This window comes from Pipistrellus kuhlii, unplaced genomic scaffold, assembly GCF_014108245.1.
Source record: "Pipistrellus kuhlii isolate mPipKuh1 unplaced genomic scaffold, mPipKuh1.p scaffold_m20_p_10, whole genome shotgun sequence".
In the NCBI taxonomy this organism is placed as follows: Eukaryota; Metazoa; Chordata; class Mammalia; order Chiroptera; family Vespertilionidae; genus Pipistrellus; species Pipistrellus kuhlii.
In genome coordinates this window covers 37,019,015-37,044,144 of record NW_023425405.1, presented here as the reverse complement: position 1 = coordinate 37,044,144, position 25,130 = coordinate 37,019,015, and the positions used below count along the sequence as shown (strand labels likewise).

General features: G+C 38.2%; 1 protein-coding gene across 14 annotated transcripts in view; it reads left to right on the top strand.

Annotated features, from left to right (window-relative positions):
* Positions 1-25,130, top strand: part of PPP1R9A (protein phosphatase 1 regulatory subunit 9A) — a 215,690-nt gene that overhangs the window by 165,268 nt on the left and 25,292 nt on the right. For 9 of the 14 annotated variants that reach the window (XM_045578424.1, XM_036429366.2, XM_036429367.2 and 6 more), the window contains 6 exons: positions 3,183-3,236; positions 6,150-6,379; positions 7,867-7,963; positions 8,075-8,246; positions 20,702-20,859; positions 21,363-21,663. In XM_045578424.1, the coding sequence (XP_045434380.1) occupies positions 3,183-3,236; positions 6,150-6,379; positions 7,867-7,963; positions 8,075-8,246; positions 20,702-20,859; positions 21,363-21,663 (1,012 nt within the window). The remainder of the gene's footprint in view (positions 1-3,182; positions 3,237-6,149; positions 6,380-7,866; positions 7,964-8,074; positions 8,247-20,701; positions 20,860-21,362; positions 21,664-25,130) is intronic. The other 5 variants (XM_036429373.2, XM_036429374.2, XM_036429375.2 and 2 more) reach the window with 2 other exon arrangements.

The window sequence follows — 25,130 nt, the reverse complement described above, 5'->3', positions numbered from 1 at the left end:
TAAGTTTACCCCACACATCGGTGGGTTAATCTGTCATGTACCTTGACAGGAATTTTTAGACTCTGCAACCATGACAACCGTCTCCAGGCTCTCCGTTTCATAAAGGTCACACCTGTAGTACTAGCAAGAGCACTGGAGTTCTTCACATCCAGCCCCTCATTTTTCACTGGAAGCTGCGGCCCAGAGAAGCAGCTTGCTAGAGGCCACAGTAATTGAGCAGAGAAAATCCAAAGTCTGGACACGTTGCGGGCAGTGCACCTGGTTCTCCTACAGGGATTTCCACTGAGGAAACAAAACCTGCTCTCGCCCATCGCTGCCGTGTTCCTCCCAAGATCTGCCCTTTTCACTCTTGCCACCCTTCCGATAGAGCCAGAGGGGTCTGTTTTATTTCAGATGTGACATTTTATAGCATTAATAACACCTTTTCCTGACAGGTGCCATTGAGGTAATCATATTTGACCTCTTCTGATCACTCTTTCTTAATCTTGGCTAACTGTATGGAGGACTGACTATTTTATTAACAACTGTGCTAAAAGCTTTGCAGGGGCTATATCTCATTTAATCTTCCAATAAGGAAGCTAAGACCTATGAGGAACTTCGTTTTGCAGGTGGGGGAAATGAAGGTCAGAGAGGTTAAAATAATTTTCCAACATCATTACCTGATAGGCCCGAGGTGAATTCAGTCAATGTAACCACTACAGTACGTCCTCCTTTAACATCGTAGGTAGGTTCCTAGAACTGTGACGAATGGATAAAAATGAGTTAAGTTCGGTAGCTCATCGCTATTATAGTGAAACAACCGTCCACAGCGAAACGGACCTGCTGCTCTCTTCACACTTGGCACGAGGTAGAAAGAGCCTTGCTCTTGTCAATCATAATCGCACAGACTCCAGTTAGGCACGTGGATTAGGTGGGCGCCCAAATGTGTGCACCCTGAGGTGCAGGGTCTCCCCGGAAAATAATTCCTTATAGCCATGTACGTGTGGATGTGTGCGTGCGCGAATATATTTGTTTATGCATAAATAATGTATCATGTCTAACATTGAAGCACTTTTGCCATTTTTAGTTTATTGATTCATATTGGTAGGGTTGATTAACAGTGGTATTTATTAGAAGGAGAGTTATTTTCACATCACCTTGCACATAACAGTTCTTCCATAAATGCCTGTTGCATTAATCTCTAATGTATCAGGCACCAGAAGATCAAGGCTTCAAATCCTGGTTTTAACAGGAATTCACTGTGAGCATTGGACCGGGCCAGTGTCTGGCCAGGAGCCTAGTTTTGCATCTCACGTGAGTTCAGAAGCACAAGGATGGGCATTCTGCAGGGCTGTGCTCATCGTAAGGCCCACAGCTGGAGTGTCCACTGGGGCCCTGGAGTGTGTGAGGCCGGGGTGCCTGGCATGGTGGGGTCCCAGACGTTTCCTCAGGGGAGAGTGCTTCACCTCTGGAAACTGGTCGAGTGCAGAGGCCCAGGGGAGCCAGGGAGGGGGAAAAGCACAAGAGCCATGCCTTTGGGCTGAGACCCCAGGAGTGGCCAGGTCCTCAAGCTGGAGAGGAAGATAAGCGATGTGCCTGGGGCAGGACCAAATGCAAACAGCTGTCCAGGTCACCCCTCAGGTCCGGAGGGAGGAGACCGGGAGCAGTGAGCCCTGAGGCAGTGCAGACCCCAGGACTTTCAACCCAGCAGGAGCTCCGACGGGGCCCTGGGGTCTGCGCTTTTATCCTTTGGCATTTACGGATATTAAATCAACCTGTGCCTGGTTCTGACTTCTTTCCCTCTTCATGCTTCCCATATGCCTTTAGTGGCCAGGTCAAAATCAAGAAAACGCAGGTTACAAACTAAAGAGAGAGCTGAGGTTTCCGAGGCGTCGTCATCCCCAGAGGTTCTCGTTTCTATCCTCCCATCAGACTTTCTGATAATAAAACCGTAGGCTTATTTGATTACAGTAATATTAGAAGCTCGCAGTCCCTTTTGTTCAATCATGTGGTCTGACAACAGATTTCTGAAATACTTTTGTGGCAAACGCCTTTGGGAGTAAACATGACTCAAGCCGACAGGATATTATTTACAATTTCTATTTCCCGCACTTAGTGGAAATAGTCATACGCAAAAAAAAAAAAAATATATATATATATATATATATATATATATATATATATATATATATATATATATATATATATATATATATATGTATATGTATATATATATATACACACACACATATATGTGTGTGTGTGTGTGTGTGTGTGTGTGTGTTTGATTACAGAGTGCCTCCACAGGATCTGCTGTGGGTAATAGCGATTTATGGGAAAATGCTTCTTTCTACCTTTCTGAGATTGGAAGAATGCTGAATTCCAAACGCATTTGGCCCCAAGGATCTGAGAGAGGAGGTTGTCAGCCCACATATTGTTTTCTGTAAATGTTGGTGTATTTATCCCTGGAGGAAATGAGTAGGTTGTTTTCTTCCTTCACAGAGAAAAGGAAAAAAAACAGAAAAAAGAAAAAAAAAAGAGGTGGGGGGTGTTGAGTGGGGGAGAAGCAAAACAAATGTAAATGCAGGGACTCTTGTGCTAATAAACTGTAACCGAAGTTTTTGAAGCCCCGGTTTTCAACAGAAGTAGATATTTTGGAGGACAGAAATGTAGATCTGTACCTTTCCTGCAATTAATAAATAAACACCAATTTCGCTGTAGATCTGCATCATCCTCGGCTCACCCTTTGCAGCAAAACAGCTGCTCAGCCTAGTGACTCGCGGTACCACAGCGCCACCTGTCCTCCAGCTTTGGAACGGCACCTTCATACAGCCACCGGCTGGCTTCCCAGCTTGGGCTTTTCAGTCCCGGGACTGCAAGGAAACCATTCCGTGGTATTCAAATCCTAAAGAAGAGCTGCAAAGGGAGCAAGCAAATGTGTTTCCTTCTCTTTGGCCCCTGATCAGTTAAATTCGTATCTTAATCCTCTGTTAGGGAGTGTGGGCCACAGATCCTGCGTGTCATTAGTTTGCACCGAGTAAGTCGTTTTTCACAAGGGGCATTTTAATTTACAACCTGCTGCCCGGAAGCACTTTTCTAGGCCTCCCTGCTGTACAATGCAGCAGTATCCTTCTGGTTGCTGAGACTTGGGAAATATAGATAGACTTTCTTAGTTCCGATATTTCTTTCTTTTCCATTTTCAGTTGCAAATCAAACACGCAGTTACAGAAGCAGAGATTCAAAAATTGAAGACCAAGGTAAGCGCATCAGTCAATACATGGAGTTTGAATTATACTTTTTAAACTTCAGAGGCTATGAATAAATTCAGCCGTGGGACTAAAGGATTTGTTCCCGTCTCTGAAAGCATACAACCGTCACAGGTTCATGTCCACGGTCAGATGCATGGATGAATCTGGCCGTGGGAGTTGCACCACGGGGGGTGAGCACCCCGGCCCCCCTCAGAGAGAATTGCACAACATTTTTAAAATACATATTTACGCATATGTACTTTTCTCGGAGCTTTCCCCCCAAAGTGAATATTTTTAATGACTCATGAATCTCAATTACATTTTGACCACTAATTCCTTAATGCACAAATTATTATATTGTATCTCTTTATTTTATTATTTTTTAAAATTTTAGGTAGATTTATTGTAGATAGGTTTAATCATTTATTTTTCACTTATTCCTCAGAAACAATGTGTTTTTAACATAGCACATTAGTTTTGCATAGAAAAAAAAATCCAATTTCTAATAATTAAATATCATGAAATTTAATATGACATATGAATAGTTGCTTGTAGGTGCCAGGTGCTTCTGGAAATTTTTAGTCATTTAGTTCACATTATTTAAGTTTGTGGGGGGAAACAGGTCATGATGAAAGGTTTTATGTATTTTTTTAGTTCATTTATAAGACTCAAAAGGAAAATTTTTTTAGTTATTAAGTTGCAGGGTAGTTGTACATTCCTAGAATTGTGTCTAGTTTCATCAAAAACGTAGTTTCAGAGACTTAAAAATATCTTTTGATTACTTTAAAAACAATATTCTTTATTGTATTTATGGTATTTTTAAAATTAAGACCTAATTCCTCCTCCACCATTAACAATCAGTTTTTCTGTTCACATTGAAGGCTTGTTTTGGCTTTTCCATGTGTTTTAAATGGAGATTAATTAGCAAGGCTATTTTGGTTAAATGGTATTCCCAGCTAATAACTCTGTAGCTCTTTAGTCAAAACATGCCTATACATCATTCATGGTATCAGCCAAGCTCTGTGAATTATAATTTTTAAATTAGTGATGGTTGGTAAATAAACAACTTGAGTGTAAAACATTGCTTAATAAAAGATGCAGTAAAATACCAGCCCTGTTTTAAGCTGCTATTGTTTCTTGACATAGAATGGAAGAATAGAAGTGTTTTTTTAATTGTCGGTTACAATTAGGGAAAAGAATCCCCTGTGATTTTATGTGCTTTAACAAAGCTTCTGTTTCAGACTATAAACATTGAATTTAGAAAATCCTATAAATTAGGGTGTTTTTTTAATATTTTTCTCATTATATTGGCATATAATATCCACAGATTAGCTTACTTTACTATGATTCTTAATGCCTCTGTTGATAACACAATGCCTAATTTTGAAAAAAAATTTTTACTACTTTTTACTTTGTGATCTGCTTTGCCAATATATTTAGTTTAAAATATATATGACATTTTTAAATTTGCTGAATGCTGTATGGTTCTGGAATGTCTTGGATTTTGAAAATGATTTATAATGACTCTGCATGCTCTTGAACTTTAAAGGAGGTGTGTGAAATAGATGAAACCTGTTTAAAGGTCAGATAGTTATTGTGAATAAATGACCTTGGACCCCTCGCCTAAAGGATCAGCCTTGAGTTTCTGTAGAAATGAGGGGGTGGGAATTCTATTATCCATTCCTAACCGTCCCCCGAGGCAGAAAAAAAGAAACTGCCTTTCAGTTCCACTGGAGGGATCTAAATTCAACAATTATTTATATTTTTACTTACATTATCTTTTATACTTTCCTGCAGATTAGGGCTTATAAAGCGCTGAACACTGCCAGCAAAATAATTAGCTAAAAACTGTGTTCATGTAAAGGATGTAATAATATCAGCAAAAGGGATAAAAACAAAATAAAAATAACTGACATTTATCAGATCATTATTATGCGCTAGAAGCTGCACCACGCATGTGCTAGTTAGAGAACTTAAATTACTCGCCCAAGATTTAAAGGCCTTGTGCTGGCTGTGCCTGGCGGCCAGGTGGCTGCCTGAGGCATGGGGGAGGGCGCACGTGTAAAGAACTGCTAACCACTTTGCTATGCTTCTGAAACGAAAAGAGAATAATGTTGAATTATTTTTTTTTCAGTTCAGTAAACTGTAACTGAAAAAAAGTAATTAACTTTTTAAAAAGAAATAAAATGGGGGAAAAGGCTGGTAGTGGCTGGTCTAAGACTCAAATCTAAATGTAATGATTCCAGAGCGCCCCCTTCCTGCCAACTAACAGGCCACCCTGTGCTTCTGCCCCTTTCTCCTTTCCTGCTGGTCTCCCCTCCCTCCCCTTTTTACTTATTATAAAATTACATAAGAAATTACATTTAAAAAATCTCTAAACTGTAATTGAAAAATTTTAGGTAATTTTTTAAAGGCTAATAGTGGCAGCTGGGTTCAAATCTAAACCACTCCAGAGCTCCCCTCCCCGCCAGCCAATAGGCCACACTGTGCTTCTGTCCCTTTCCCCTTTTCATTTAAATTTTAACACGTTATATGTTTTTTAAAAAACATCGAAAGGAAAACCTGCTGAAATTCACTGACGAGACCTAGTCAAACTCTAAGACATTTTTTTACTGCTCACAGAATTTCAGACCACAGTCAGTGACGGGAAGATAATGGGAATTGGAGTCAGCCACATGTTTTGTCATTTATCAGATGTGCGGCCTTGGACAGAGCATTTCACTTTCCAAGGCTTCCATTTTATAATCTATAAAATAATGAAAATAATGCTTTCGCTTCTCATCTCAAGGTGTTCGGTGATTGAGTATATCTAACAGTTGAATTTAATCAAAACCATGCTATTAAAATGTGTGTGTGTGTGGAGGGGGTTGGTACAGAAGTACCCAGATTATCTTTTATCTTGACTTTTTTTTTTTAATCCAGCTGCAAGCAGCAGAAAATGAGAAAGTGAGGTGGGAACTAGAAAAAAACCAACTCCAACAGAATATAGAAGAGAACAAAGAAAGAATGTTGAAGTTGGAGAGCTACTGGATCGAGGCTCAGACCCTGTGCCACACAGTAAACGAACACCTCAAAGAGACTCAAAGCCAGTATCAGGCCTTGGAAAAGAAATACAACAAGGCGAAGAAACTGATCAAGGATTTTCAGCAAAAGTAAGCACTTCTGATGACTAAAAAACTGTGTGCATGTAAAACAGGTTTAAATCCAATAATCCTGTGATACATAGTGGGACAGAAAAGAGGACTTTTCCCTCTAAGAAGCATAGTTAGAGCAAATATATACATACGTTTTGGAAAATAATTTTATCTTTTTTCTTTTTAGGAGATTATACTTTGTTTAATCTTTTTTTTTTTTTTTTTTTTTTGGCAGCCAGTTATACCATGAAGTAGTTTCTTTGATCGGTAATCATTAATAGTTACTATTAAAACATTTGAAATCTCTGCTCTTCTTTAAACATCCCTGTAACTCAGAAGCAGGAAGCCTGGCTGACTTGGGGCAGGACCCCAGGCCGTGGTGCCTGCAGAGCAGCCACGGGGCCTTGCCGGGGCTGGACTCAGTAACAGCAGGATTCCCCCACTGCAGAGGGCCTCAGCATTGAGGAGCAGGACCCCTGCCCAGCCACTTCCCTGCAGTAAGAGACCCGCACCACCGCAGTCTGCTCTTGAATGTAACATGAATGTAACAGCAGCCGATGCTGCTTTGCTTCCATCTGTTGGATCTCGGTGTAATTTCAGGGAGACCGACGAGATTTGTACTGGATTTTTTTTCATCAGTTACTGCCAGCTAGCTAGAACAATTAAAAAGGAATGCCAGGCCCTCTTTTGGCCTTCCATGTGCCAAGCCTCTGAAGCTAAGCATACTAGTAGATGTAAGATTCACCACATCTCAGTTACTTCCTATCATGGAAATACCGTTTTCAATATTTAAAAGAAAATGCTGTGAAAAGTATACTGTTTTAAAGGTGGGAATTGCTCTTTGTAACAGTGAATTTAGTACATTACTATTTTCACTTTTCTTGTCAAAAATGTAACTCTGTCATCTAACAATTTTGTAAGTTTTGATAAATTTGCATATTATAATCCAGGCTCTCAAAATGGAGCTGCTTCTCCTTCTCCCCCTGTTATTGTCATCAGGGTAATAAATGGCAAACACACCCCCCTCTGTTTTTATGACCCATCCAGACCTTTTCCACCGTCATTCATAGGAATCAATCTTACTATAATTTTCTTTGACTATTCAGTTTCACCAGTTTGCTTAGATATATTACTCTGTAAATGTAATTTTTTTAAAGGCTAATAGTGACACCACCTGACATGTAATTATTTCCACTAAATTACTCAAGGTGGATCATTGGTTTATTAGCTCTAAGACGTATGGGTGCTCTTGAATCAGGAGCTGCAAATGAAAATCATAGTAAGCAGAATCAAGACATTTTTCTTTACTTTGTGCTACATTAAAATGTTTTATTTGCTTTCATTACTCTGTACATTTTCTTTAATTATGATTTAATTTTATTTACGTAAATAGCTGTCCAGTTATTTATCCCACCGTGTCATTTACTAATTCTAATAACCACGTTCACAAGGTTCCTCATTTCTGGAGTGTTTGATGCAATCAAAGCTGTTATTTTCTTCTTCAGAGAACTTGATTTCATCAAGAGACAGGAAGCAGAAAGGCAGAAAATAGAAGATTTGGAAAAGGCTCATGTTGTGGAAGTTCAAGGCCTGCAAGTGCGGGTGAGTGAGTGCTGAAGCCATGAAAACCACAGGGCAGTTTTGCCTAGTACTGGGAGAGGAGTGCTGGGTTCGAGTTTTGGAAATGGATTTTTTTTTCCCTCTCTCTCTCAGATCAGAGATTTGGAGGTTGAGGTGTTCAGGCTGCTGAAGCAAAACGGGACTCAAGTGAACAACAACAACAACATCCTCGAGAGGGGAACACCGCTCGGAGAAGTCTCTCGGGGAGACACCATGGCGAACGTGGATGCGAAGCAGATGTCCTATCCAGACGGCCTGAGTCAAGGTTCGGCTAGCCCTTGTGCAGACAGACGTTGTTGGTCATGACTGAAATTCAGCTTTACGTTCTTTTTCTTACCCAGGGATTTGGATGTTAAAAATGCCTTTCTGCCATGGGAAAGGAGAAAAGGTTTAGCAAAATAGGGACTTATCCTTTAGCACTTGTCTTATCAAAAGTAAAAGCTTTGATGGTAAGAAACAAAGTTCCAACTTACGCAAGCCCAAGTATTATTGTAAAACCATCGTAACATTGATAGACTTAATAAATTGCCTTGAAGTGATAGTTTATTTCCAGTGAGCTATACTACTATCTATTAATGAGGAAGGTTTGAAATTTTTAAATCACTAGAGTAACAGTCATTTTTATAACTACTTCCAGCTCTTGGAATTTGTTAAGAGGTTCTACATAAGTTTTGTGCTCTTCTCTTGCTGTCCTATATATAATTCTCATTCTTTTATTCTGTTTAAGACCAACTAATGGGACCAAAATACTGGAAGCATTTTCTATATAAATGGTTGTCTTCTTTCATAGACCAACCATAAATAAATCACTGATTTTTCTTGCACACATACACACCTATACATAATTTGTGTGTATATGAATGTAAAGGAATGTCTTAATATCTATAGCATATTTATAGATTAAAAAATACATACAGCCGAAGCCGGTTTGGCTCAGTGATAGAGCGTCGGTCTGCGGACTGATAGGTCCCGGGTTCGATTCCGGTCAAGGGCATGTACATTGGTTGCAGGCACATCCCCGGTAGAGGGTGTGCAAGAGGCAGCTGGTCGATGTTTCTCTCTCATCGACGTTTCTAGCTCTCTATCTCTCTCCCTTCCTCTCTGTAAAAAATCAATAAAATATATTTTTAAAAAAATACATACAAATTCATACTTATAAATACACAGAGGGATATAAAACTTAAACAGCTCCCCAGAAACCCCTGGGGGAAAGGGGACTAAGAGAATATACAGCAGCAGTGTCATGAGAGAGCTGGCGATTGCAGACAGGGATTGCACCCGCAGTAACGCTGTCTCCTGACAGCTGATTGACTCTTAGATGGTCTTTCTTGTGTAGTAAAACGTCCCCATCAGATTTCTTTTTTATGAGCAAGTGTTTAGATCATATCGTTAACTTGTAGAACTAAACTCTTAGCCATTAAAAATGAAAAGTATTAGAAATCTTCATTTAAAACTGAAGTGGTAGCCTGAGACTTGAGTGCATTCACTGAGCTTATATCCTTTTCTGGGTTTCCCCTTAATAAGATGTAATCTGTATATAGTGCCTCCCGGGCAGCTTAAATGTGAATATTTAGCTCCAGCATTACCATTCACTGAAGAGCCATGTGACTTCCTTAAGGTCATTCAGCTCAGTGGGGTGGGTTTTAGTGTCTTTTATATATAAATAGTAACATTTCCTTCTTCCCCACGTAGCGGGTATTGCGAGGCTGTATGACTTTGTGAAGTGATAGAAGGCAGTTCTTTAGAGCTTTTAGAGAATTACACTGTTTATGTCTGGGATTCTGCAAGATCGATTTCTAAAATAAAATGTCAGAAATCAACATGTTTTGGAACATGGTAATTCCTAAAAGCAGTTGCACTTATAATAAACACGTGTCCCAGAATGGTGTGAACAAGGTATGACCTGTGACCAGCAGCTCTCCAGACTCCGACTCACCTCTGTTCGTTTCTCTCAGTTCAGAAATCTGCATCTTGTCAAACATATAATTAATAGTATTTATTAAATTATATGACTGCAGAAGATCAACAAACTGTACTATTAACATCCTGATTTAGAGCAAAACCTCACATTTCTTCTGAACCCTTCTTCCCTTCTACACCCTCCATTTTGCCACATAATTATCAGTTTCCCTAGCAACAGTGTCAGTTCACAGTGAGATGCAGGGACTACTACCATATTTTTCGGACCATAAGACGCTCCGGACCATAAGACGCACCAGGTTTTAGAGAAGGGAAATGAAGAAAAAAAGATTCTGAAACAAATAGTGTCCTAAAATATTTTATGTGCATTAAAACCTAATATCACAGTCATAAACACATGTAATCAACCCTGTAAAGTAAACAGCAGCATTTAGAACCATTTTAGAGCCGGGTAAGCACACAGAGACCACACAGAGCCAGGCAAGTAAAAAAACTTTTTTTTTAAAGTATATGTGTAGGCTATATTTGGACCATAAGACGCAGGGACTTTTCCCCCCCATTTTTTGGGGGGGGAAAGTGCGTCTTATGGTCCGAAAAATACGGTAATTCTTGCAGAAACTCATCCCTGCTTGTGCAGCAGAGGTGGAATCTGTCATCTCCGATATTAGTAGTATACATATCAAGAGGTGCTCCTCCAGTGTTGCTGCTGAGGACAGTCGGTGATAAATCTCCTAGAATTTCAAACTAAATGGCTTGGTCAGAAACTAGATAGGAATGCTCTGGAAAGCACTTTTCTAAATTGATCCTTTGCTTCTGTTGCTAGGGAACGCTGAACCACTTCCTAGAGGTTTAGAAAAGGAAGTGAAATGTGGACCAAACTCAGGCCCTCCTGCGTTTAAGGATCCCTCCAATAAACACATCTTTTCAACAGGAGGGCCCAGTGCCTGCAGCCAGTTCTCCAGGTCCTACCCCTCAGACGCAGTGCTCTGCCTCCTGCCTCTTGGGGACTGTCCAGTTCTGAGTTGCTTTCTAAGCACTGAATGTTTCCTTGATAGGATGAGTTGATTATAGCATGTTTTCAGGCCGCCAGGCGGCTCATTGAAGCAAAAGGATTATCAATTGTAGGTCAGTGGAAACAATGTTAGGATGCAATAGTGAAGGGAGAAAGGAAGGGGAGAGTGAAGGGGTCAGAAAGGAAAGAGGGAAGGAAGAGCAGATGAGCCGCCCTTTCTTCGCATGCGCACATGTTCTTCTAGGACAGAGCTCCCCAGCTGGGATGGGTTCATTATGTGGCTCTCGATATTGAATTATTGACAAAACCGTTTTTCCAGCCATGCACAAGTTTACCCCATTAAAGTTATAACTGAACATCATTTGTTTGGTTCTTTCTATAAACTAAGCCACTCAAATATCTCATTAAATTTTTGATAGGACATATATTACTTAATATACTTGAATGCTTTTTTCTTATAATACATAAAGCAAATATAGCAATTATTTTTTTTTATCAAAGCCATAACAAACCCTAAATCCCTTTGAGTGTGTGGTCCTGTACTGGACAAATATAATTTTACACGTGTTCCAAGATGTGAAAAATAATTTTTCCCTACTACTGCCATGTTTCATGTCTACAGATGACTCTGGTTTATAGAATTCTCGACATTGTATCCAAGTGCCCTGAAGTGACCTGATAACGCCCGTGGCTGCCTAGCAGCTAGTTATGTCAGCATCAGACTAAATGCAGAGAACAGGCATGTTAGAAAGATCCTGGTAGGAGAAACGGTTAAGAGTCTTAGTTGGATTAGATTCCCTACAAAAGTAAAAAGTATGCATATTCCGTAGGGATACTGAAAGAAAGACAAGGAGTGATACTTCATTTAGTAGCAATTAGATGAAAACGGATTGTGATTATCCTATCGTGAGGGGTCAGAAGTGAGTACCATACCTTTAAAAAAGTTACTTGGAATGCTGGAAGCCTGGTGGCACACTGACTTGTCAGAGGAAGGGTGGCTACAAGGCAGAAAGAGCAGTGTCTGGGCCTGTTCAGTGTGCAGAAAGGTTTATGATTTGTAGGATGTCTGGGACCAAGGGTGAGGAAGATAATAAAGGGTTTGATATAAACAGATAAATATATTTTAAGAGATGAGAGAGAGTTTGAAGAAAAGAGAAAAATGAATAAAAATAGAATAATACTTTCCTGATTTATAGACTTTATGTTTAAGATGGGACCTCATGTTAATGCTGTGCCATAGGGTATTCTTAGAGTAACTGTAGGCTTTCAATGCCTGAATAAGAGTTTATACTTAATTCTGTAACATTGTGACCCACTGACAGTATTGAGGCAAAACAGGAGCTGGGTCATGTGTTATCATTGTAGCTGAAGCATCTCTGATTTTTTTACAAGATACCAATTATTTACAAGATATCTCAAGACCTATGGAAAGACATTCAAGAAGACCTATATAAGTCAGAAGAGGAAGGAAATTATAAAAAATCCCATTATGCCAAATTGATCTATACTAGTATATTCCACACAGTTTTGATTAGAATTCAAATGGGATCTTTATTATTATTATTATCATTTTAGAACTTGACAGGTTGTTTCTAAAACATATATGGAACAACACTTGGCCCAGAGTAGTCAAGATACTCCTGAAGAAATGCATGCCAGGGAACTTGTTCTTTCAGATGCCAGGGTCCACTGGAAAGGAATAATGATTGAGACTGAGGTGTAGTCTCAGCAATCGACAAGTAGACCAGTGCAACAGAGTAGAGTCCAGAAACAGACTGACCCACGTGTGCCAATCTGAGAATAATTCAGAATTGACACTGCATATTAGTGGAGAAAGGGTAGACTAGCAAATGATGCTAGGAAAAGTAACCGTTCATATAGAGAGAAATGAAATGGGACCCGATCTCACAGCTTTCATGAAATAGATTCCAAATAGATAACAGATTCAAATATGAAAGGCTATATTTAAACCTTTTAGAAGAAAATGTAGGAGAATGTTTAGTATATGGTTTCTTAAGATGCAGAATTCCAAATCATATGAAGAGTTTGATAAATTTCACCACAGTAATATTAAGACAATCTGATCTTCAAAAGACATATTAACAACTTAGAAAGCGAATCCAAAAATTGATAGAAGATATTTGTGGCTCATATAATTAAGAAAAAAGGTTTCTCTCCAGAATATACATAAGAACTCAAGTGAATAATAATTAAAAAAAAAACCACAACTAAATGGACAAAAAGCATAAACAATTAGTTCTCAAAAGAGGCAACCCAAAGATTAGTGAACACAAATAAATATTCAATGTTATTAATAAAAATAAAGCGACTGGCAAAGGTAATTTCATATGATTGCCAACATGTAGGGAAAAAAGGAAAACTCATACAATTGTTTTTGTTAAGACAATTTGGTATCCTATAATGTGGAAGATGTGTAAATTCCTTGGCCTAATAAGTTCACTTCTGTGTGTATGCTCTCTAGAAACACACCAATGTATACCAAAACATTATTCATAATGGCTGCAGTAAAGTCAACATCGTCATAACCTTCAGCATAATGTTCAACAACAACAACAACAAAAAATTTGCAGAATGTTATATAGATTCATGACCATGTGTATAAAGTAAAAAAGCAAGTAAAATTGATCATTATATTCTGTAGGGATATTTTTGTGGAAAAAAACCAGGGGCTACAACTAGAAATGGGCCCTAAAGGGCTTGAAAAATGCTAATTTTACTTTTTAGGCTTGATAGTAGGTACATAAGCATACTTTAAAAAAAAAAAAATCCTTTTTCCTTGACTTACACATATGGTCTACATTTTTTACTACATAAAATATTTTTTAAACTATTGTTGAAAGTATTATATACGTCCCCTTTTTCCCACCATTGGCCCCTGACTACATAAAATATTTTAAAATAGAAAAATGTAACAACCATGATTAAAAGATAAGAATGAGGAAAACCACAAAAGATTTTTTTTGGCTTCAAATATTAGTTTAAGATTTAGTAAGAACAAAAAAAAGAAAGGCCAGCTCTAGGCAGACATTTGCATTGCTGAAGTTCCTAAGGTCATTGGGCTCCTCCTAGGAATCATTTTCTGCTGAGGCCAGACCAGGCCCTTGTCCTTTGGTCTTTCCCTGAGCCCATGGTGCCAGTGGTTCTTTTCAGATACCTGTGGCTATGAGGCCGGCCAGACCCCTACCACTGCATCTGATTTATTTCCTCATAGCGTTGTTTTTAGCATTGGATCCCAGCATCCCATCTAATAAAAGAATGATATGCAAATTAACCGTACCTCTGCTATACCCGCAAACCATGCCCACCAACCAATCAGGAATGAGTACACAAATTAACCCAACCAAGATGGCTGTGGCCACAGAGCAAGCAGGAGGCTTGGGTTCCCTGGCAATGGAGGAAGCCAAACTTCCCACACACCGTGGCCAGCCCAGGCCTCCACTTAAGGCCACAAAGTTTTAATTATAGAAGATAAATAAATCCCAGATACCAGGGCCTCCTCTTGGTTCACCAAGGGGGGGCGGTGTGGAGTGAGGGGAGGGCATGACCAGCCTGCAAACCACTATAGGCTCCTCACCTAGGCTGCCCCACATCCCAAGAGAATATCCACCCTGATCTGAGATACCCTTTAGGGAAAACCAGCCAGCCCCCATTCGTGCATCAGGCCTCTGTCCTATCTAATAGAGTAATATGCAGTTTGACCATCACTCCAACACACAAAATGGCTGCCCCCATGTGATCAAATATGGCTGCCCCCGTGTAGACACAAGATGGCCACCACAAGATGGTCAGCAGGGGAGGGTAGTTGGGAGCGATCGAGCCTGCAAGGGATGGCATTTAGGGGTGACCAAGCCGGCAGAGGAGGGAAGTTGAGGGCGACCAGGCTTGCAAGGAAGGGCAGTTGGGGGGCATCCAGGTCTGCAGGGGAGAGCAGTTGCGGGGGGACCAGGCCTGTAGTTGAGGGCAGTTTGGGGTGACCAGGCTCTCAGGGGAGGCAGTTAGGGTCAAACAGGCTGGCAGGGGAGCAGTTAGGCATCAATATATATATACTGTTTTGTTGTATTGAGAGCAAGCTTCAAAACTTCATATGTCAAATTTGCTGAAGGTGTGACCATCATAGATATTTTTATGCTTAAAAAAATGTTGAATTTCTTGCCCAAAACAAAGAGCATTTGCAGGAAGTTTTAATTCATTACTCTATTTTTAAGAAAAGTGCTTCTGAAAGTTATTGTATACTTTGGGAAGCATATAGTGAACATACTTTATCTCAAGATATGTGTGAACCCTGGTTTAAAAGTTTTAAACATGATGATTTTGATATGAAAGACAAAGAATGTCCAGGTCAACCGAAAAAATTTAAAGACCAACAATTACAAGCATTATTGGATGAAGATGTGTGTCAAACTCAAAAACAACTTGCAGAAAGATTAAACGTTGCTTAGCAAACAATTTCTGATTGTTTACAAGCAATGGGAAAATTTTAAAGGAAGGAAAATGGGTGCCACATCAACTGAACGAAAGATAAATGGAAAACCAAAAAGTCATAAGTAATATGTTGCTTCAACGGCATAAAAGAAAGTCTTTTTTTTTTTTTTTTGCATTGAATTGTGACTGGTGATGAAAAGTGGATGCACAAAATCATGGGTTCATCCAGGTCACCCATCATCATGGACTGCAAGGCCAAATCACTTCGGAAAGAAGACAATGTTCTGTGTTTGATGGGATCCGGGAGGTGTGGTGTATTATGAGCTTCTAAACCATTAATACTGATTGCTACTGACAAGAAGTAATCAATTTGAACCACTCTTTGATTGTAAAATGACCAGAATGTGCCAGAAGACACGGCAAAGTAATTTTGCTTCATGATAGTGCACCATCACACACTTCAAAACCAGTTAAAGACACATTAAAAGATCTTGCCTGGGAAGTATTAACCCACCTGCCTTATTCACCAGACCTTGCTCCTTCAGATTACCACTTGTTCCAATCGATGGCACACACACTTTCTGAGCAGCATTTCAAAATGTACAAAGAAGTGGAAAATTGGGTCGTTGAATGGTCTGCCTCAAAACAAGAAAAGTCCTAATGGGATGGTATCCACAAATTACCTGAAAGATGGGGGAAATGTGTAGCTAGCGATGGACATTACTTTCAAGAAAGCACTTTTGATGTTTCTCTTGAAATTATTGTGTTTTCTTTGATTTCACAATCTGCATTATTAATTAGTACACCTGGTAATATCAGGAGTGTCTTATACAATGAACATTAGATACAGAGCAATGAGGTGATTATTCCATGCCATTCTATCGTTTAGTTCTAAATTGGAGTGAAGGAGAATTCTGGAGTAGATCCAAACTTTCTTTATTCTGAATTCAGATGTAAGTTCTCAGTAAACATGGACAATTTTTATTTTTTTCCAGAACAAATTATTTTTAATAACTCTAAATCTCAGATAAATAATTTTGGCCATGAGATATTACTGAATCATACTAATTAATGGGTGAACACTCCCAATAAGTCACTATGGAAAATTTTAATGAGCAAACCAAATGAATGAGAAATCAATACTTAGCGGATTGTTTTCTAGCAAACCATTAAAGCCAAAAGTCTGTCCTCTGACTCAAAAAACAAACCACCTGAAGTGCCTGTCAAGTTTTGTGCAAGTTTTACATCTGTCTCTGTATAAGCCATAAAGACTCTTGTCTGCAATTTGCTTTACAGAATATACAACTTGCACTTAAGAATATATTGCTAACCTTTTCATTGTCAGTGAATAAAGACATTTACTGAGTGATTATTATGTACCAGTCATTCTTCTAAGCATTTATGTATCTTTTTATGCCTTTAGTCCTCATAAAATGCAATTATTATTATGATATGTTATTACCATGCCAATTTTGCAATTGAGGATTCTGAAGGACAGAGAGTTTAGGTCAATTACTCAATTTAGTGGCAGAGCCATTGTTCTGGGTCCTATGCAAGGAAGACTAACTCCAGGGCTACTCCCTAGGTAACTGTTTTGCACTGCCCCTGTGTGATTCATAAAACTGTCTCTGAATGCTGTGTGTATGAACCCAAAGCCCCAGGGGCCCTTCTTTTATGAATCTGCAGTAACTGATTGCAGGTTACGTTCAAGTTTAAAAAGGTCACCAAGTGTCTCATTATGCTCAGCATTTCCGTTGATCATAGCACAAGCCAGGCAGCATGATGGTCTAAGGTCTGACTGTTTTGAGGAGAATAATGCACGTACGAATGCGGAGCAGATCCTATTGTCATGCTGCTCCATTCCCCTACTTCCCTGCCGCCGTCTGTGTCTGATCCGTGGGCAGCATTCCATTTACGTCAAAAATAACGTCAATCTGGTGGGGAAAAAAAACCTGAATGACTCCGAGAATTGCTTTAGGGAACCGATCTCTGTGAAATATGATATATAGCATCCTAATTTCACAGAACATTTTTCATTACAGTTGCTAAAATCATATTCAGATGCATTAAATTGCTTTGGAGGATCCAATTCAAAGCAATAAGAAGACTGTTTTTAAGATGCAGGTATTTTGAAGCTGAGTCCCCACCTACTCAAAACTGCTCTATCATCAGCTACTTCATATCTTTTCTGTATCTTTCTCTTTTATGTTTATTGATTTACTTGAGTTTGCTCTTCTTTTGTATTTTAGTTGAATTTGAGTCTGAAAAAGGCTATTTCAGAGACTGGAGGGTCTGAAAGAAAGAATAGAGAAGAAAGGGGAAAGGAAAAGTAAAAATTCCCTCTTATTCTTATGGACAACAGACAAGGTGCTCTGGAAAGAAGCGGCAGAGGAAGAACCATTGCTTTGGATGAGCAATGTTGTGCTATTGACTACGATCCCTGTAGAGAATGAATGGCAGTGAGTGAGCATGGCCACCCGAACCCTTACATTTAGTGGCACACAGCTTCAATCATGAAGCCCGTCAGATTTCTCCTGCCTCCTCACCATCCACAAAATTTTTACATAGTTGTGTGTGTTTTTTTCCAAAGTAAGAATGTTATTGGATAAATATAAAGCTAAATGAAATCCCTATATATATAATTTTCTTGTAGCACTATATACAATACTTCTGGGAATTTGCAAAGTTAGCCCTGGACGTTAGTTTGAAACCTAAAGTAAGACTAAAAAGAGGATTTGGAGAAGGCAGATTACCTGTGAGGTTTACTTTCAGACTTTAGAGAGACCTTCTGGGTGGATAAGCTTCTGAAATTGAACTCTGTATAGTCTCTTCCACAGACTAACCATCCGTTGCAGTTGGTAGAGAAGTTTCTAACCTTTAAGCTTTAGTTTTCCTGAGAAAGAAGGGTAGGCTAGGGTATCTTTACGCTTCTTTTGAATGTTCATATTCTGATTCTTATATGACATGCTAGAAAAGATAGCTTATAGTGGTCAAACAGATCCCTTCCAGGACCCAGAAGCAGAAGTCCTATCCACATTTTCTGCTATCTCACTCATCCCCTCTAATACTCCTCAGGAGGATGAGGGGGGTTACTTGTGATGTCTCTTGGGCAACATTTCTTCCAGGTTCCTTCTGATATAAGAGCTGTTGAAGTGAATGTTATCAGCTATATTCCATTTTTACAGTTTTTTGTACTTTAAAACCTTTTTTTCTCAATTGGAATATGGATGACTGGTTTGTAATCCATGAATCATTACTACAGAGTGGCCCCGAGTTCTTTGTTTCCAGACACTCAGAAGTTGTTTATTGGGTTCCACGCTTTTGGCCACTTGGATCATGTATTTAAGGCACTGCTTTTCAGGTTCCAGCTGGCTTCATCTTTAAAAGAGGCAGCTCCATGTGTGCCCTCCAGCGGGTTGAACCGAGTCAGTGCTAGCTGGTACTAAAGCAGATGCACCAAATTGCCATTTGGGGATTGACTGACACCAGGACCTGGTAAATTACCCAATAGTAATGGAGTCAGAAGTCCCAGAATGAATTCTCTATAGTCTAAACCCTGCTAATAAGTAGTTCTCCTGTTCCCTCACCCTGTTGTTCTGTACCTAGTGATGGAGTTGAGTGCTGTGCCGGGTCTGCCGCAGGCAGGATTCTATTGCGAGAGGACCCATACTCACATAAGTAGAATGAGCTTCCTCCTTAGGTCTTTTTGTCAACAAGTAGCCAAAGTTATTCTTAAACCAACCAAATAAGAAATCATTTTCCCTATAATTTTCAATGTCTTCCCTTTTTTATGCTTTCTTAACACCTATGTGGGAGGTTAATGGTCAGGGTCCTTATATAGCCTGTTGGAGAAGTGCATTTCTAGTCACACCAAATGTGATTTTACAGTAGAAAATACTGGACTCGGACGCCTTTAAAATCTTACTCTGTATCTTGTTCAACACTAAATTGGAGAGTAGTAGCCTGGGAGTCCAAAAAGCTAGAATGGTCATGGCAGTTCATCAGCTAGCTATGTAGATGACCGCAAGTTACTCAAGTTCTCTGAGCTCAGGAGAGGGAAAGCATACTTGGCTGCTTTGTCACTTGGAGCTGTTGCGAGGACACATGAGATGGTGCATGTGACAGGACTTCATGTCAAAGAACATAAAATCCAAATATGAAACAGATAAGCATGTACGAAAGTATATCCAGTGATATTATTATTGCTTTCATCTATTTTGTGTTTCCATGTTTTACATGTAAACAAGAGCTTGTAAGGTTGATTCTCCCCAGTTATCAAAATTGGTGAAATCTTAATGGGAAGCTGCAAGTTTAGATTTTATTGGAAGAAGGAAATTAAAGTGATAAAGGAAATTTTTTTATCTGTTGACAAGTAAAAACATAAAGAGACTACTAATTATAAAATATTTAGCTGTCCTTTATATAGAGCTGAATGGTTTTACTTTTTTGAATATTCACTTTTCTTTCAAATATGGGAAATGAGAAGTCAAAATCTTCTTTAAATATTATCATTCATCAGATGTATCTGGTAAGGAAAAATATTTTTGTTAGAATCACATGCCACTTGCTAACTTTTATACATAAGAGGTACAACCTGAGGTGCTTACTTGTTTTTGGTTTTATAATATATTCAGAACACAACTTTATCTTCACTGTGATAAGGAATTTCCTGGGGTACTGCTACTGTAAGAAATTGTTTTATTCTATTAATATCAGTACTTATTTTTTGCAACTCCATTATTTGCTTTATTTTAATAATTTAAACCCAGAAGTACTTAATTATTAATTTCTTGAACAGCATGGTTTCATTTAATGACTACCACTCTGAAAAGAAAAAAGGAAAAAGATAAAAGCCTATTAGTAAATTTTGCTAAAGAAAATTTACAATGATGCTCATTTTTTATCACCTGTGCTTGACCTGACACCTGACCTGCTTAGGTTTTTTTCCTTAGTTTCTAAGATCTCCCAACTTTGATAGACCTTCCCCCTTATATATTGTTCATCAAACACTCCAGCATTCATACACATAAATAAGGAAATGCAAATCAGTGCCTCTTCTAATTATGTTTTAGGAAGGTTTTATGCTCTTTGGATGTTAGATTTTTGTTGTTGCCTTGGCTACCTTTAGTGTTGGTTTTTCTCCCTAAGGCTTTGTACACTTCTTTTAGATCTCCCCTTTTTAAAATGTATTTTTTGGTTACCTGTGGGATATTACACAGGCCGTCATGGTTTCCTGCCTGGTGTGACTGATAACCCTAAGATTTTGTTATCAGTGTCTGTGGTCTCTTTATCAGTCCTCTCCAAAGCTTTCTCTCCCTGATTACTTTGCAACGATCTTTTCTTAGACTTGAACGAAGCGGTCCCTGAGACAGAGCGCCTGGATTCGAAAGCCCTGAAAACCCGAGCCCAGCTGTCCTTGAAGAGCCGACGCCAGAGGCCCTCCAGGACAAGGCTCTATGATAGTGTCAGTTCAACAGACGGGGAAGACAGTCTAGAGCGAAAGGTGAGTGCCCTTGACCGTTTCCTAATTACAGTGTTGAGCTCTGTCCTTATTCCTACAGTTTATAGATTTTTCTGCAACCAGATTCTATGGCCTCATTTGAAATATCTGGAATAGTTCACTTTTTTCCTCTCCAAAATCTTGACTCAACTGAATATATTGTTGTCATTCAAGTTCTTTCTATACTAATTCGGTGAACTAACCAAGAACATTACCTACATTGTCATATTTCATGATGGTATTTTTTATATTCAGCAGTTGGTTCTACCTAGTAGGAAATAATGAATGTACAAATAATTGTTCCAGTATGTCTCGGGTGTCTGTGTTAGTTACTATGGTAATATGGTGAGTCGTTGTGAACTATGGAGTCTCATTTGTAAACCAACAAATAAAATTGGTTTTCATGGGGATTCACAAAAAATAAGGTCAATTTGATTTCAAAGTAAGTATTACATGGAACCGATGCTCAGTGGCATAACCTCCTCTATAATCTCTTATATCGACAGCCTTCAAACAGTTTCTGTAACCACATGCACATTACCAAATCACTTCTGCCCAAGGGTTTGCGAACTTCTTCTCCAGAATCAGATTCTGGTGCTTCATCCCTCACTTCCGAGGCTGTCAGTATGCCCTTCTCCAAGTCTGACCAGATAACTGAATCTCAAGGACCCCTGCACCCAGAGAGGGAGCCTTCCTCCTCTACTTGGGGAGACAGTTCACTCTCCTCTCCTTCAAAATCTGATCATGAAATTGAAGAATCTCCTTGCCATCATCAAGCCGCCACCAAGAAAATATCTCAAGAAAAAGGTACTGTTAATTTTTTTCTTTCATTGTGTCTAATTAACCCCTTGATTTCTGCAATGTAAAAATAACATTTTTTCTCATAATTGTAAGTTCGTTGTCTCCTCACAGCTAAATAATTAATATTGCTTTTTTAATGTTATGGGATAAGAGAACATTCCTCTTCCATTTATTTATGTTTATCTTTTCCTACCTAGTTAGTATTTTTATCTCTTCAACTCTCCACAAGTTTACTAATGAAGGATGTTATTCAGGAAGCCTTCTAGAGATTTTGTGGAATAGCAGCCGAGTTTCAATAAACACTAACATAGACATATAGAAAAAATATATATATTTATGCATATGGATGAAGGTGATATAGATATTAGCCTATTAGTTTGGTTTTTTACTTAGAAGAAATTTTCACAATAATGATTTATAATGCAAATGTAGTAGAAAGCTCTAATAAAGGTAATGCAAGGAGATTAATGTATTAATTATTATAAGAAGCTTCTAGAATTAACACCAGAATTTCAAAGCAGTGTCAGTACACTTTTGTCTTTTTTAATAGTATGTTTTAATTTATAGAAGTAATCAATTTTTGTGTAAACAAGTTAAATGATGCATAGATGAAAAAAGAATAGGTTCATCCTCTTGCTGCCACATCGGACATGTTCCTTTGAAGTCACCAAGTATATTGGGTTATATAGTAACCCTTGAGTAATGTGGACTAGGAGTGCTGACCCTGACACAGTTGAAAATCCACATATAACTTTGGACTTCCCAACAACTTAACTACATTTATCCTTTGGTATCCATGAAGGTTGGTTCCAGGATTCCCCACAGACACTCAAAGTTGTAAATGCTCAAAACTCTTATATAAAATGGTATAGAATAAGGCATACAGTTGGTCTTCCATATCCATAGATTCCCAACTGCAGATCAAAAATACTGTTTTTAGCCAAAGCCGGTTTGGCTCAGTGGTATAGTGTCGGTCTGTGGACTGAAAGGTCCCAGGTTCGATTCCGGTCAAGGGCATGTACATTGGTTGCAGGCACATCCCCGGTAGGGGGTGTGCAAGAGGCAGCTGGTCGATGTTTCTCTCTCATCGACGTTTCTAGCTGTCTATCTATCTCCTTCCTCTCTGTAAAAAATCAATAAAAATATATTTTTTAAAAAAATACTGTTTTTAATCCATGGTTGGTTGAATCCATGGATGCAAAATGTGAAGATGCAGAGGGCTGACTGTATATTTATTTTTAAAAATGTGTGTATAGCCGAAACCTGTTTGGCTCAATGGATAGAGTGTCGGCTTGGGGACTGAAAGATCCCAGGTTTGATTCTGGTCAAGGGCATGTACCTTGGTTGCAGGCACATCCCCAGTAGGGGGTGTGCAAGAGGCAACTGATCGATGACTCTCTCTCATTGATGTTTCTAACTCTCTATCTCTCTCCCTTCCTCTCTGTACAAAATAAAAAAATAAAAAAATAAATGTGTGTATAGTAGGACCCATACAGTTCAAACCCATATTGTTCAAGAGTCAGCTGTATTATCTTTCACATCTGAAAAAAAAGATATAAAATAAATATGTAAAAATCGATTCCATGGTAAGTATAAGAGTGAAGTGTCTGCAACTTACTTTGAAATGCAATTAAAAATTAATGGATTAAAAGTTAATGGATTAATAGATAAGTAGAGGAATTGTTATATGATAAAGAAAATGTATCAAAATGGAAGTTACAGAAACTAGAGGGTGGATATATGTTTGTTCACTGTAAAAATTATTTTGTCATTTAAAAAAATTGAATAGCAAGAAAGAAATATCATTTCTCTCAATACTTAACTGGAGATTCAGTACAACAGACATTTTGTGGAACTTGACAGGCTGATAATAAATTTATAAGAAAGAAAAAGAGTCCAAAAGTACCTGAAACTCTTGAAGAAGACTGAAGTGGAGGATCTTGCTTACCTGATACCTGGAATTATTTAATTCTGCATTTTGTTTATGCAGAGGTATATAAATAAACAGACAAAGAGCTTAGAAGCAGGTTTTATATACACATACATTTTATGACAGTTGCATGTGTAGGTAGGTAGAGAAAGGATAGTTTTTAATAAGTTGTTCTAGGAAAGCTGATTATCCATATTTTTAAAAATTATACATATACCATGTAAAGATTTCATTCAAGGAGGATTCAATATTTAATTAGATAATACAAAACTATAAAACTTTAAAAACTATAGAGGAGAACATTTTGTGTCTTCAGGATAGGGAAGGTTTTCTTAAACAAGATGCAAAAAGCATAAACCATAAGGAAAAGATAGATAAAGTAAAACTAGAACATTCTATTTCTCAAAAGACCCAATAAAGAAGCCCTAAAACTTGAGAGAAGATATTTACTGCCCATGTAATTTACAAAGAATTACTGTCCAGATTGTGTAAATAATTCCCATAAAACCCTAAAAAAAAAAAAAAAGACAAATAATCCAGTAGGAAAATCTGTAATGTCTTGAACAAGGCACTTTATAGAAAATAAAAATCAAATGCCTGTAATATTTACAAAAGGTGTTTAACTCCATTAGTAATCAGGAAACTATGAAGTACACCAAATGAGATACTATTTTATACCTACCAGATTGCCAAAAATATTATAATCTGATATTACCAAATGCTGGTGAATATGTGAGACAACCATAAAATCAGATATTTGCTGGTGGAAGTGTAAATTGGTACAAGCTCTTTAGAAATCATTTGGCATTACCTAGTAAGTTTGAAAATGTCCCTACCCAGCAAATCCTCACCTGTTTATATATCCAAAAGAAATCCTGCACTTGGATTTCTAAGAATCATGTACAGGAATATATATTCATAGCAGTCCTGTTGTGCAATAGTAAAACCAGAGAATAACCAAAAACTGGTAATCACTAGAATAATCACCAGTAGAAAAGATAAATGAATTGTAGTATATTTCTATAATAAACTGTGCAGGCAGGAAAATGAACAAACCACACTGAAACAGTACAACAAGGTGAATCTCTAGAAAAAGACATTGAAAAGCAAATTACAGGTGAATATAGACTAATATATATGATTCTATTGATATAGAGTTAGATAAAACTAGCAGATTACTTAGAGATACACGCATAATATTGAAGTTATGAATGGGTATGACAAAGCTAAGTTACATGGAGAGAATGTCGGGGAGTAGAAATAGGGAAGTACAGACGGGGACTTTATATGTATAAACTGCAGTGGAGGTGGGATGACAAATGAAATGAGGTTTGTTTTATTGTTTTTTCTGCAACTATCATATAAATAGTTTTGATTTTAGAAGATAAAAAGCATAAAAGGACCACACATACAAAGTTAACCAATAGACTTTAATATACAAATAGCTTCAAGTAATTTTTTAAAGCAAAAAATATACTAAGGAAATAAACTTGTCAATTCATTGAAGAGAAGATCTGCATTATGTCTAAAATAAAAAAGATGA